This window comes from Alligator mississippiensis, chromosome 1, assembly GCF_030867095.1.
Source record: "Alligator mississippiensis isolate rAllMis1 chromosome 1, rAllMis1, whole genome shotgun sequence".
Taxonomy (NCBI): Eukaryota; Metazoa; Chordata; order Crocodylia; family Alligatoridae; genus Alligator; species Alligator mississippiensis.
In genome coordinates, this window is record NC_081824.1 from 11,125,142 (window position 1) to 11,138,871 (window position 13,730).

The following is a 13,730-nucleotide window of genomic DNA, read 5'->3' on the forward strand; positions in this document are numbered from 1 at the left end:
AAGTGTTGTAGCACTAGGCACTTTGAAAAGCACCTGGTGCTGCATCACTGCCAGTTGTATAAGTGGTGAAATGCGCATCAGCACACAAAAAATATCAGCAGTCCACTTTTGAACTCAAATGCATAAAAGGTGTTTGAATTCAAAAGTGTACCGCCGCCATTTTCTCCGTGCTGATGTGCATTTTGCCACTTACACAACAGCAAGTGATGCAGCTCCATGTGCGTCAGCTCACATCCAGAGCAGACTCAATTATAGTTTCATAGTTGGTAGGGTCAGAAGGGACCTGAGCAAATCATCAAGTCCAACCCCCTGCCCTGCCAGGAAAGAGAACTGGGGTCAACTGACCCCGGCAAGGTGTTCATCTAGCCTCCTCTTGCCTCCAGGGTAGGAGCCAGCACCACTTCTCTTGGAAGTTGGTTCCAAATCTTAGCCTGACAGTGAAGTAGCGCCTTCTGATGTCTAGCCTGAATCTACCCTCTGCCAGCTTGTGACCATTATTTCTTGTCACTCCTGGTAGTGCTTGGGGGAACGGGGACACCCCCAATGCCTGCTGGTCCCCTCTGACTAGTTTGTAACAGGCCACTAGGTCCCCCTCAGCCTTCTCTTGTGGAGGCTGAACAGGTTCATGTCCCGTAGCCTCTCCTCATAGGGTCTGCCCTGCTGCCCCTAATCATGCGAGTGGCCCTCTTCTGGACCCTCTCCATGTTGTCCGCATCCCTCCAGAAGTGCAACGCCCAGAACTGGATGCAGTACTACAACTGCAGCCTGACAAGCATCGCATAGAGGGGGAGGATCACCTCCTTGGATCTGCTTGAGATGCATCTGTGGATGCACAACAAGGTGCGGTTGGCCTTCCTGACCACGTCCCCACACTGCCGGCCCATGTTCATTGTGGCATCAGTGATGACTCCAAGATCCTTTTCTGTCTCTGCACTGACAAGAAGGGGGTTCCCCAGCCTGTAGGTCTGCTGCTGGTTCTTCCTCCCCAGGTGTAGTACCTTGCACTTGTCAGTGTTGAAACCCATCCTGTTCTCATCTGCCCGCCCCTGTAACCTGTCCAGGTCTGATTGCAGCCTATTTCTCCCTTCTAGCGTGCCCACTTCTCCCTACATCTTAGTGTCTTCTGTGAACTTGAGTAAGGTGCTTTTTACCCCCTCATCAAAATTGCTGATGAAGATGTTGAACAGTGCAGGCCCAAGGACTGAGCCCTGTGGGACCCCACTGCCCACATCCCTCCAGATCAAATAAGACCCATCCACCACCACTCTCTGGGTGCAGCCCTCCAGCCAATTAGTGACCCATCTGACTATGTAGGTATCAACACCACAGTCTCCTAGTTTTTTTTAATGAGAATGGGGTAAGAGATAATGTCAAAGGCCTTCCTGAAGTCCAGACAGACTATGTCCACTGCTGTACCTGCGTCCAAGGATTTTGTGACCTGATCGTAGTAGGCCACCAGGTTGGTCTGACAAGACCTGCCCTTAATGAACCCATGTTGGTTGCCCCTGAACATAACCTCCCCTGCTGGCCCCTCACGGACATGCGCCAGGATAATTCTCTCAAAAAGCTTACCCAGGACTGAGATAAGACTAACTGGCCTATAGTTTCCTGGGTCCTCCTTCCTCCCTTTTTTGAAAATGGGAACCACATTGGCCCTTTTCCAGTCCTCTGGCACCTTGCCACAGCACCATGAATGCTCATAAAGCCATGCCAGGGGATCCGCAATGACCTCTGACAATCGATTAATCAAATCTCTGGCACATCCAAGCATGAAAATATTTCTGTATAAATGCCCACACTTACAAAACACATCTCTGGTCCACCTCGTTTCTTACCCTCCATCACTTTGTGTTCGATGCAGGTTCACATTCAAAATGCCACCCTAGCAGGCGGAGTAGCAGTGGGGTCCTGTGCTGACTTGGGCATCCAGTCTTTTGGCGCTATGTTGATTGGTTTTGTTGCTGCAATCATCTCTGTCATTGGATTCAAGTTCCTGACTGTAAGTCTCAAATAATGTAACATGTACTGGGCTTATTTTTGACCTCACACTGAGTTCTTCAGTTCATTAAATCATAGAAAAGTAGGGCTGGAAAGGACCTGTAGAGCAGTGGTTCTCAATCTTTTGTGTACCAGGACCAATTTGTAAACATCCCAATCCCAACCCACTCATTCTTGACCCACTGCCACCTACCAGCAGCCCCCCAGTGGGGTGGGGGTGTGGGGGCAGCTCCCCCAGGGGGTGGGGGGTGGGATGCAGGTGGAGCATGGCAGGATCCAAGCAGCTTTTTTGCAGGGTGGAACTCTGCCAGCCTGCGAAGGAAAAACTATAGTTTCGCATATTTTTCTCCTTCAAAGGAGAATCCATTTTTAAAGATTGTTCACAACCCTTTCATATATTCTTGTGATCCACTTTTGGGATGTGACCCACAGGTTGAGAAATGCTGCTTCAGGGGTCATTTAGTCCAACCCCCAAGAAAGGCAAGAAACTGGTCTCACTCCTGATTTAGAAGATGAGAATCAGGCCTTTAGTGTGGATAGAGATAGGAAGACCTAGGCAACAAGAAGCACAAGTCAGTTGGCACCTATACAGGAGCAATGAGGCTGTGCTGATCACTGTAATTACAATGTGTTGGAGCAGAATTGAGGAATTGAGTCTGTTGGAGTGTAGTAATAACCGTGCTCCAGCAGCCTCCAGCATCTCGTGTGTCAGAGTCCCTGCACTTAAAAATGGCGATGGGGGCACTTTATCTAAAGCTCATTCAATGGACTTTAGATAAAGCACCCCGCCTTCATTTTAAAGTGCAGGGACTTTGATACACAAGACGCTCTGGGTGCTTTAATTAGAGTGGCTCTCAGAGCCTCTTTAATTACAACACTTCCCTCCCCCAACTCCTGGAGTACAAATATAAATGCTTCAGTGCCTTTGTCAATGGGTGGTCCCAAAAAATCTCTGAAAAAATGCAGATATTGCTTTGTAACTAGAGCTAGCCGAATCTGAATTTCTATTGGGAAACCCCCAACATTTAAAATATCCTGGTTGTAATGAAAATTTAAAATTCCCAAGCAAACAGCATTTTCAAAGAGAATGCCTGTGTCAGGTCAATTGAAAATGTATTTTTATTCAGAACTAACCCATTAAGTGTTATGCCATGTGATAAGTTACTTTTCTAAATAAAAATTCATTATAAGATACTTTTCTAAAATAAAAATGATTTTGCATTAAAATAGGATAGATCCCATTCCAAAAATATTATGTCAAAACATTTGGATGCTGTTCAAACACCTCATTTCAGATTTTTAACGAAAAAATAGTCAAAATCAATACAATCCCATGAAAGGCTCAATTTCAATAAAATGGAATTCCGTAAGAGAAAATATCCCAACAGATCATTTTTGACCACCTATTCACAGCATGTATTTGCTTGTTGGGATCTTCACCCTATTTTCCTTCCAATTCAAACTGTGTGTCCATGGCTAAGCAGTTTAATAACATCACAGAGCTTCTCCATATCCAGCAATGATGCAAATTATATTAGCATTTTTCCCTGTGTAATGATGAGGTAAGTCACAGCATTAATACCAAATCATTATCTATGTATATGAAACATATTTCACTATTGTATTTTCTTCAGAGTTAATTTGTCAGTACTTACACTAGAGCTTGAAAACCAAGAACTAACCTAAAATTATGCTTTCCTCTGATTTCAGCCATTTTTTGCTTCTTATCTAAAAATTCAAGACACTTGTGGAGTCCATAATTTACATGGTTTGCCTGGATTACTGGGCGGGATTGCAAGCATCATTGCAGCTGCGGTAAAAGTGGAACATGCGTAAGTTTAAAAAAACAAAAAAACAACAAAAAAGATAATTTTTTCAGAAGGCTGACAGCCATTTTGTGTTTTATTCAGTGCATGCTGCTTGAAACCATAGTATTGCCAGCCCAAAATTATTTAAAAAACATTTTGAATCATGCCCTGTAAAATCCTGAGATTAAAAAAAAAAAGGGGGATTTTTTTTAATCATCTTCTGGGTTATGAATCATTGGGTTGAGCAATTAACATTATCCTCCTTGCTGTCTTTGAGGTCCAGAAATTTTCCCCCTGAACAAAAGCTGAGATTCTCATAAATTTATCTGATTCCAGGACATGGGGCATTAGGAAAGCCACCAAGTCACACAAGACACAAAAAGATTGCTGGAGTTGACAACCCTGTGCCCTGTGCACTCCTTGCTATGAAAATTAAGATCTTATGGTTGTTCTTTCTGCTCATAGGGACATAAATGAACTTTTGCAAAAATTCAATAAGCTTTTTCATTTTCTCAAGCCAAACTTTGAGTCTGAATGCCCTCCTTCCCCACCAAGTAATGTGGGCATTATACAGCAACCAAAGCTAGACCAAGATGGTGTCTAGTGGGTCTCTGCTTTGTTTTATTTATTCTGGTTGCCCTCTTAAGTTTTTCTGTTTCTCTTACTTTAAGCTGTCCTGAAACATTTTGTGGAAGGGTGGATATAAATTAAATAAATACATATAATCATGCTTTTTTCAAGGAAAGCATTATTACCTTATATATTTAAGTCTAACCCTCTACCTGGCACTTTTATCCAGCTGAGTACAATAATAAAATTACATACAATGCAGTAAAATTCCTGCTCTGGGAACTGAATGCTGTTTTAACTGTTTGTGACTTTCTCATCTCTCCTTTTTCAGGCCATTTCATCCTGTTTCCCCTGGTATGCAAGCTGCTGCCTTGGGTTGTACACTAGGAATTGCACTAATAGGAGGAGCGTTTGCAGGTTAGTAAGATGCACACAGCACCCAAAGCTTATGAATCTTTAGAAACATGCTGTTCGCCTCTCCCCTCTTCCCCCTTCTGCTGAGTTCAGCAGCAGAGGAAAGGATGAGATGACTGGTAGCAGCAGCATTTACCCCTGGGCTCTGGAGCAGTGCAAAAACAGAAGGTAAGGCTAGATCCTGGCTGAGAGTTCACATGCAAAAGAATCAAAGAGTCATAGAATCCTAGAGAAGTAGAGATGGAAGCAACCTCCATATGTCAAGTGCAATTGCCTGCCTGAAACAGAATTATCCCTATCCAAACCATCCCATACAATCATAATCTAAACTCTACATAAGACTACTGTCAACCCTGATGCAACACAGACCTAACACTGATGTGATACCTAGGTGACTGCGGAGCCACTGACCATCACCACTGAAAACTCATGGAGATCAGGATTGGTCCCAGATGTTTGGAAAAGAGCAAATATAGTGCTCATTTTTAAGAATGGGAAGAAAGAGGATCCAGGGAACTACAGACCAGTCAGTCTCACCTCACTCTCTAGAAAAATCAGGTCCTCAAGGAAGGCCTTTTCTAAGCATGAGGAGGAGAAGGTGATTACAAACGGTCAGCATGGATTCACGAAGGGCAAGTCATGCCTGACCAACTTGATTGACTTCTATGATGAGATGACTGGCTTTCTAGATGTGAGGACACCAGTGGACATGATACACCTTGACTTTAGCAAGGCTTTTGATAAAGTCTGCCACAACATTTTCACAAGCAAGCTAAGAAAGTATGAGTTGGATGAATGCACTGTAAGGTGGATAGAAAACTGGATGGAGCATCAGGGTCAGCGAATAGTAGTCAATGATTCAATGTTTAGTTGGCAGCCGGTGTCTAGTGGAGTACCCCAGGAGTCAGTCCTGCAGCTGGTTTGTTCAATATCTTCATCAATAACCTAGAAGATGGGAAAGAGTATACCCTCAGCAAGTTCACGGATGACACCAAACTGGGGGGAGCAGGGGATACACTGGAAGGTAAGGCTAGGATTCAGAGAGACTTTGACAAGTTGGAGGCTTGGACCAAAAGTAATCGCATGACGTTTAACAAGGGCACGTGAAAAGTCCTGCACTTAGGATGGAACAATCCCATGCACCAGGACAGGCTGAGGACTGACTAGATAAGCATCAGTTCTTCAGAAAAGGACCTGGGGGTCACAGTGGACAATAAGCTGAATATAAGCCAGCAGTGTGCCCTTGTTGCCAAGAAGGCTAATGGCATCCTGGGCTCCATTGGTAGGAGCAGTGCCAGCGGATTGATGGAAGACATTATTCTCCCCTATTCAGCAGTGGTGAAGCCACATCTGGAGTCCTGTGTCCAGTTTTGGGCCCTCACTACAGAAAGAATATGGACAAATTCAAGAAAGTCCAATGGAGGGCAACAAAAATTGGTTAGGGGACTGGAAAACATGACTTCTGAGGAGATCTGAGAGAATTGGACTTATTCAGTCTGGGGGAGAGAAAACTGAGAGGGGATTCAATTGCAGCCTTCAACTACCTGAAGAGGGGCTTGAAAGAGGATGGAGCTGGACCGTTATCAGTGGTGGCAGATGACAGAACAAGAGGCAATGGTCTCAAGTTGAAGCAAGGGAAGTATAGTTTAGATATTAGGAAAAACTTTCTCACTAGAAGACTAGTAAAGCACTGGAACAGGTTACCCAGGGAAGTGGTGGAAACTCCATCCTTGGCGGTTTTTAAGACCCAGCTAGACAAATCCTTGGCTGGGATGATATAGTTGGGGAGGGTCCTGCTGTGAGCAGAGGATTGGCCTAGCTGACCTCCTGAGGCCTTTTTCAACCCTAAATTTCTATTATTCTAACAGCCTAACAGGGTAAAGCAGGAGATTCGTGGCAACCAATGTCCTGCTTCTATGAAATGTTGTCAATATATGCTCAAGAGATCCTGGGTAGAGGACCAGTCCCCTGCTACAGAGAAAAGCAAACCCCCCCACAGTGCATACCAATCTGACCATAGGGTAAAATTCCTTCCTGAAATCAAATGTGGTGATTGGTCTTACTCTGAGTGGAGGGCAAGACCCTGTATCCAGGAACCTCTGGTTTGGACCCAGGAGGGAGGCAACCAGCAAAGCATGGAAACATGGAAAATACCCATAGTAGAACATAGTCCTACACCTAGATCATCCCCAACCAGTGGCTGTCCACTCTCTTTTTGAACACCTCCAGTATGAGGAGCTGGGAGCTAAGCAGTGCTAGGGCCAGGCCCCCTGCTGGTGTGGCTTCCCAGGAACAAATTTGCTCCTGGTCAGCATCTACATGAGCTCTACTGCACAGTATCTACAGGTACTAGTCAACTGCACAGTAGACTGATTTACTGCAGGGTAGCTTATTAGCACAGTTACTTGGTGATGCTTTACTATGCAGTAAATTAGTCTAGTGCACAGTGAAGCATCTTTTGTAGACACACCCAGTCTGTTCTATTGCCTCACACTTCTAACAGTGAAGAGGCAAAGGTGGGGCACAACCACACCCCTTCTGGATCCACCCCATCAGGCTTTCTTCCGAGATAATATGTATTAGCCAAAAAGAAGTTGAATGGTGATATGTAGGCATAGCTGGATGAAATTCTATTGATTGGGTTTTACACAGGGTCAGACTAGATGATCTATTGCTAGCTGATGGCTTAAAATAGGTGGAGCTTGGTAGCACTAGAACGCTGGTTCCAAACAGATTTCTACTGAGGATTTGCAAAATATTATTTCCAAAGGCTTATAACTTGGCCAAATGTGGGTATATATTCATAGGGACAAACATAAAGCAGTTCCCTGACTCCAAGGCCAGCCTTTCTTGAACATTTGAAAACCATACTCCATGGTTTGGAAGCACTGGAACCTCAGTGAAATGATTAGGAGAACATGGGTGGGAGGGGGACATTTCACCTTCGTCTCATTAGAAATGATACTAAACAAACCGAAAACTCAGACTGATCCAGACACTCCCCAAAAGCAATTTAAGTCTGAGAAAGTTGTATACATCTAAGAACTGGGCCTTTATAATGGAAGGTATCACGTAACTGCAATACTTGTAATATTGACCAGCATGATATTAGAGGCTCTGATTCGGTGTGGCATTAGGTATTTCCTGATAAAAGTCACCACCTTGAAGGTGGTGCTTACTGCCTTCCTAAATTACACTGATAAATAAAAAGACAGGAGAAAGGCCACGATTCTCCTCCAAAGGGTACCTCTTGTAGCACCTCTTGTGGAATGTGTGCACCATTGAACTCATGGGATTTTCTTTCCTGCAGGTTTAATTCTGAATTTGCCTTTCTTGGGTCAAGCCCCGGATCAGAACTGCTACAACGACTCAGTTTACTGGGAGGTAGGCTATAACCGTAAAGGAACACAGCTAGCAGGAAGTGCTACGCTTGTGTTTCCTGCTATGGGAAGTAGAGAGAACAGTGCGATCCAGCGTTACTAGTGCTCATGTAATGGGACTCTGGGGATTCATACTGCGTTCCTGGTATTGCCTGGAGATGCTGGCCTCTTCACCAGCTTCTCTTCAAAGGCACCGTGTCCAAGGGGGTCTTGAACCCTACTTGGTGGCTCTGCCCATTGTTGCTCCCTCTCTGGCATGCTTGAGATTGGGGTGCAGTGTGGGCATAACCTTGGTTGAAGTAGGAGAGACCCGAGCTTCAAAAAAACCTGCTTTAACTCAGGTTTTCGGTCCTTTAGACCCACTTCTGAAACCTCAAGAGTGTCAGTGCTGCAGCCCCTAAAGTAAATCAATGAGGAATAAAGAGAAACCTTGTTGAGGCAGGTTGCAAAGAAGAGGAAATCCACTGTAATCTGCTGCCATCTAGAGTCAGTTCGACCTCACCTACATCACAGAGATCTTCTCAGAGAGATTTGTTGGCTAAGGGTGCAAAGAGGTCCACAAAATAATTGATCAGTTCTGGCAACCTTGCCCACCCTACCCCCCCCAGCCCTGTGTGGATCCATGTCTGACAGCAGGAAGACAGTTTCTTCTATTTAGAGAAAATGGTGTAATCCTATCAGCAAAAAAAACCTTTTGCCTACCGAGATGCCTGTACAACAGGGATGGGCAAAATGCAACCCGAGAGCCAGAAGCAGCCCTCCAGGCTATTCTATCTGGCTCACGGGGCCCCTAAAAAATTTAGAAAATTAATATTTATCTGCCCCTGGCTGCGTGTCATGCGGCCCTTGATGGCTTGCCAAAAGTCAGTAAGTGGCCCTCCACCCAAAATAATTGCCTGCCCTTGCTCTACAATGATGGCATCTCTGTACGCAGAATGATGGCATCTCCATAGGTCAGATAGCCCTGACCCCATAAGAGCTGCTTCCCCAGTGAAAGTGGCAGCACCTCTATAATAGGGTTTTAATGTCCGAGACATCTGTCTGTTCCTGACTGAAAAATAAAGAAAAATATTTTTTTTCTGATTTCTTTCCCACATAACAGAAAAATCTTGCAAACAGGGATAATTGGAAAACAATATATTTGTCTTGTCTACCTTAATTTTCCCAATATAGATGGAGGACAGGGTTTCTACTGAACGTTTTATGTTATGATTCAGAAGAGTAGGGTCCAGTTACTATCTCTATATGTATAACTCTGGGGAAGCACCTTATTCTATATGAGCCTCAGTTCCCTATATATTAAATGGAAATGAGCTGAAAGTCACACAATTTTTTTCCTTATCTATTTAGATGGCACATTCTTCAGGAAAGGCACTGTTTCATATTCTGCATTTGTCCAGTAGGGGTGTCTCAATAACCAGCTTCCTTATTCCACTCCCAAACTGAAAAAAAAAAAAAAAAAAGAAAAAAAATCAGATAATCCCTCAAACCAAAAGATTTTGAACAATTTTTAGGCAAAAAAGCAGATTTTTTCCCCACCTGAGTGGTACCTAAGGACCTTGTTTCATTTCAGAAATGTCTTAGCTATTAATTTAGACATTTTAAACATCATTTCTATTTTTTTTTAGCCAAACCTGTTCACTAAATTCAACAAAATCCACGAAAAATTTAAAATTAGATCAAAATGGTGTTTTTTTGTTTTTGTTTTTTATGAATAAACTGTTAACCAAAAACTTGACAAAATATAAGGCCTGCCTTAAAGGGGCTTCTATATTGATTCATGTGTATCGGCATGACACTATTAAAAATACCAATATGTATTGTGTCTTTCCAATTTGTATTAAGTAGGAGAAGGAGAGTGTATTAATGTGTTAGGGAACATAACATGCCTCCATAATATTAGAAACAGTAGAAGAGTTTAAAGTGTAAACCCAAAATGTAAATGGAGGGTGGTATTTTCAAAGAAAGTTAGAGTAGATTCAAACGCAATTCCTTTGAATTACACGGGGAGTTGAGTACCTAATTTCTTTGTAAACCCTAGCCAGAATGATTGATATGCACATGGATATATTACATGTTATGAAGCATTTCCTTTGTCAGGACGTTGGAAATCTTCTAAAGATGCACTGAATGGCTCAGAATTTCTCCCCAAACAGCAGGGAAGCAACATGATTTTTTCAATAATTAAATGCAAAAGGTGAATGGAAAGAATGATATTTATATTGCACTAGGAAGTAATTATGCGCATGATCTGCAGAAAGATCAAAAGGCGTGAGCTAGGGTTAATTCTTTTTTTTTTTTTTTTGGTTTTCATACCAGGTCCCAGAAGAAACCAAACAACTTGTTGAAATGCCCAGTGAACAAGACACTCAGAGATTTAATATCAACATGTAGATGGATTTCTCCATTATTAACTTCAGTCCTAATGGTGTCGTTTTCAGACATTAGTGGTTTTCAATAAGTAAAGGAATGTAGAGAGCTATAGTTTGGTAAGATGAAATAAGCTTTAATAAGAATATATTGTCCCTACCAAATTTGATATACACAATGCATATTTCAAGCTCCGTTGAATTTAAAAGGCTTTCAAATGCATATGCTTACCTAACATTGAAAGCAGCTAACTGGATTGCAATATTCCCTGTATTTCAGCAATCTATCATAACTCAAGTTCTTTAAGTTGATTTCCCATCTGTGTGTTTCTACCATGCTTAGCGCCAAGGTTTCATGTTTAGCAGCAAGTATTCAGAATCTGGAATGAGACATTTCTTTAGCAAGACATGGAAAAGTTAGACCAGGAAGAATTTCATACCCTCTAATCTAGTACAGGTAAACTGAGAGAGAATAAAGAAAAGATCTGTAGGTGTTTATTTTGGTTTCCAAAATGCTTTTTTACTAAAGACCTCCACACGAAACTGTTATGAAACCATGCCTACCTAATGAGTCATAAACCCTGTTGTGGATTAAAATCTGGTCAAGTAATAGGAAATAAAGTGATAGGAATTCACAACTAATTTTAAGTGCAAAAAATGGCTATCAGCGAGGTATCTAACACAGACATATGACAACTCTGTCTTCAGTATACTTTTAATGATCTCAATGAGTAAGTGAATGCGAGGTGGGAGAAAATGTATTATTAACACAATAATTTAGGTTAGTCAAAACCAGGTGAGGCAATTCAGAAGCACCTTCTAAACCCTATGTAACTGTGCAACATTTTGTCTGATGAAATCTAGCATTTTCCTGCTTATGCAGGGGGTCGGACTCGATGATCTATTGAGGTCCCTTCCGACCCTAACATCTATGAATCTATGAATTGGCAAGCAGAAGATGATATTTATTGAGAGGCAAGCCTAAAGACTGACTTGTGTTCATTGACTGGTTCTGAGCTCACCACACATGCAAGAACAAGTTCTGGATTGTTAAGACAGTCATTGAAGAAGCATGTGTGTCAGAGCAGAATCACATGTAAAATGCCTATGTGTCGCATCTTGAAGTCTGAAAGTGCTTCATCTGGAAAAACAACCCAGCCAGAAACAGGACAAAGGGCCAAGAGGACCAACAAAAAATAATAAGGCTCCATTAAGTTCATTAAGAAGAGAACTTAAGTGGAAGGACAAAATTAAAAGAAGTTTTGAGCAAGCATAAAACAGTACTACAGAGAAGCTCAGTTACGCAGTCCTTTTTATTATGTGCCATTGTCCAATTAATAAGAGGCTTTCTGATTAAAATGAAAGGGAGCAAATTTAAAAATGCAAGAAAGTGTGTAGGACTAATGAGTAGAGCTCATTTCTTCAAGCTACGACTTATGCCAAACAGAAGCACCAATTAGATTTTAGAAAGTGGTGTGAGCAGGATAAAGCAGATGAGCTTGCAATGGCCTTATAAGGACTGTTTTGCTTTAGGGCTGACAACTGAAAGTTAGTGAGGAAGTCCTTCCATGAAGCTGAATTTCATTTAAAAAGTACTTACATGTTCTTCTGAATCATCCAATGCAGGACACCTTAAGATAGGATACTGGGTTAAACTGACCAGTAAGGTAAAACCACTGTGTAGTGTTTTATATATAAGCTTTTATCTATGAATTAAATATCTAATTGTTTAAATACATTTTAATACTATTTTCAGAAATGTTCATTTTTGCAGATAAGCAGGGCCACACTGTGTTATTCTTTTTTGTCTGAATGCTGTCTTGTATCCAAATACTCTAGGACATGTATTGTCTTTAAATTGGGAAAGGCAATAGGAGCAGGTCAATATAAATGTTGAATGTTTAAAGATTTTATAAATACTCTGTGCCTACGTTAGAACAGCAAAGCTGCCCGTGGATGGGCTGATTGTACATATTTTATACACAACAGATGTAATTCACTCCTGTGCAGAAAGGTAGCATAAAGCCACTCTTAACTCCCACTGGGCTCATCTACGTAAGATGCTATGTTGGTGTAGTGACAAGCTATGGTACCGTAGCGTTGATGGGCACAAATCGTGATGCTGACACTACTGCGCAGTAGCAACAAGCTACTGTATAGTAGCTCATTGCTACTGCTCAGTAGCATGGGGAAAGACCCGTGAAGCATCAGGACTGTGCAGTAATCCCAGTTAAGCAAGTACTAAATGATTGTGCAGTAACAACTGCGCAGTCCAGTGGACATGTAGAAGCACCCACTGACACCCCATTTTGAGGATTTCAGTGGGTTTTAAGTTCACCTTCTATCTAAGGGTGAATTTTACCCATTTGAAGTATTGACTTTCTGGGACTAGCAAAAGTAAATGCTACTCATTGGGCATTTCTGCACAAGATGTTTAGTGTCGAGTAGACAAATTAGCTTGACAGTAAACATCTCATTTCTACATGTGCAGCCCTATTAGGCTGCAAGAAACTAATTAACTCCATAGCAGGGTAGTACTTGTAAATACAAGTACTATCCTGCTGTGGAGTTTTTTACTCCACAGCACCACACGTGTAGACACTAAAGGCTCTGGCTGAGGTGAAGGTGTTTCAGTGCAGGGAATACCTACTAGTTAGCCCCATACTGGAGCATCCTCATGTCCCAGCCAACCCCTCCTCAGCACATTGAGCCACATCAAAGCAGCCCTGGGCTGGCAGGCTGACCCTCCAGACCTCTGCCAGCCAATGCTGCTCTGACTGTGCTCAACATGGTGCAATCCTGGGTGCATATGGAAATGCAGTGCCCAGGAGCAAGAATCTCTGGTGCAGTAATTGCCGGGGTTTATGGCATTGCCTAAATAAGCAGATGTGGACTCGCCCAGTCTAAGAAAGTCTCAAAGAATAATCCCACAATTATAATGTAACGGGCTGGAACGGGTTCCAAGGGAGGTGGTGTTCTCCCCTACCCTGGGGGTCTTCAAGAGGAGGTTAGATAAGCATCTAGCTGGGGTCATCTAGACCCAGCACTCTTTCCTGCCTATGCAGGGGGTCGGACTCGATGATCTATTGAGGTCCCTTCCGACCTTAACATCTATGAATCTATGAATGAGAAAGCACAATTCATCAATTTGAAAGGAACTGCAATCAATAAAATAAATATTTTTATCCCTA

At 42.5% G+C, this 13,730-nt stretch overlaps 1 protein-coding gene across 1 annotated transcript in view; it reads left to right on the top strand.

Annotated features, from left to right (window-relative positions):
- Positions 1-13,730, top strand: part of RHAG (Rh associated glycoprotein) — a 29,019-nt gene extending 15,289 nt beyond the window's left edge. The window contains exons 6-10 of the mRNA XM_006267395.4: positions 1,862-1,999; positions 3,709-3,830; positions 4,708-4,793; positions 8,101-8,174; positions 10,490-13,730. Of these exons, the coding sequence (XP_006267457.1) occupies positions 1,862-1,999; positions 3,709-3,830; positions 4,708-4,793; positions 8,101-8,174; positions 10,490-10,564 (495 nt within the window). The 3' untranslated portion in view covers positions 10,565-13,730. The remainder of the gene's footprint in view (positions 1-1,861; positions 2,000-3,708; positions 3,831-4,707; positions 4,794-8,100; positions 8,175-10,489) is intronic.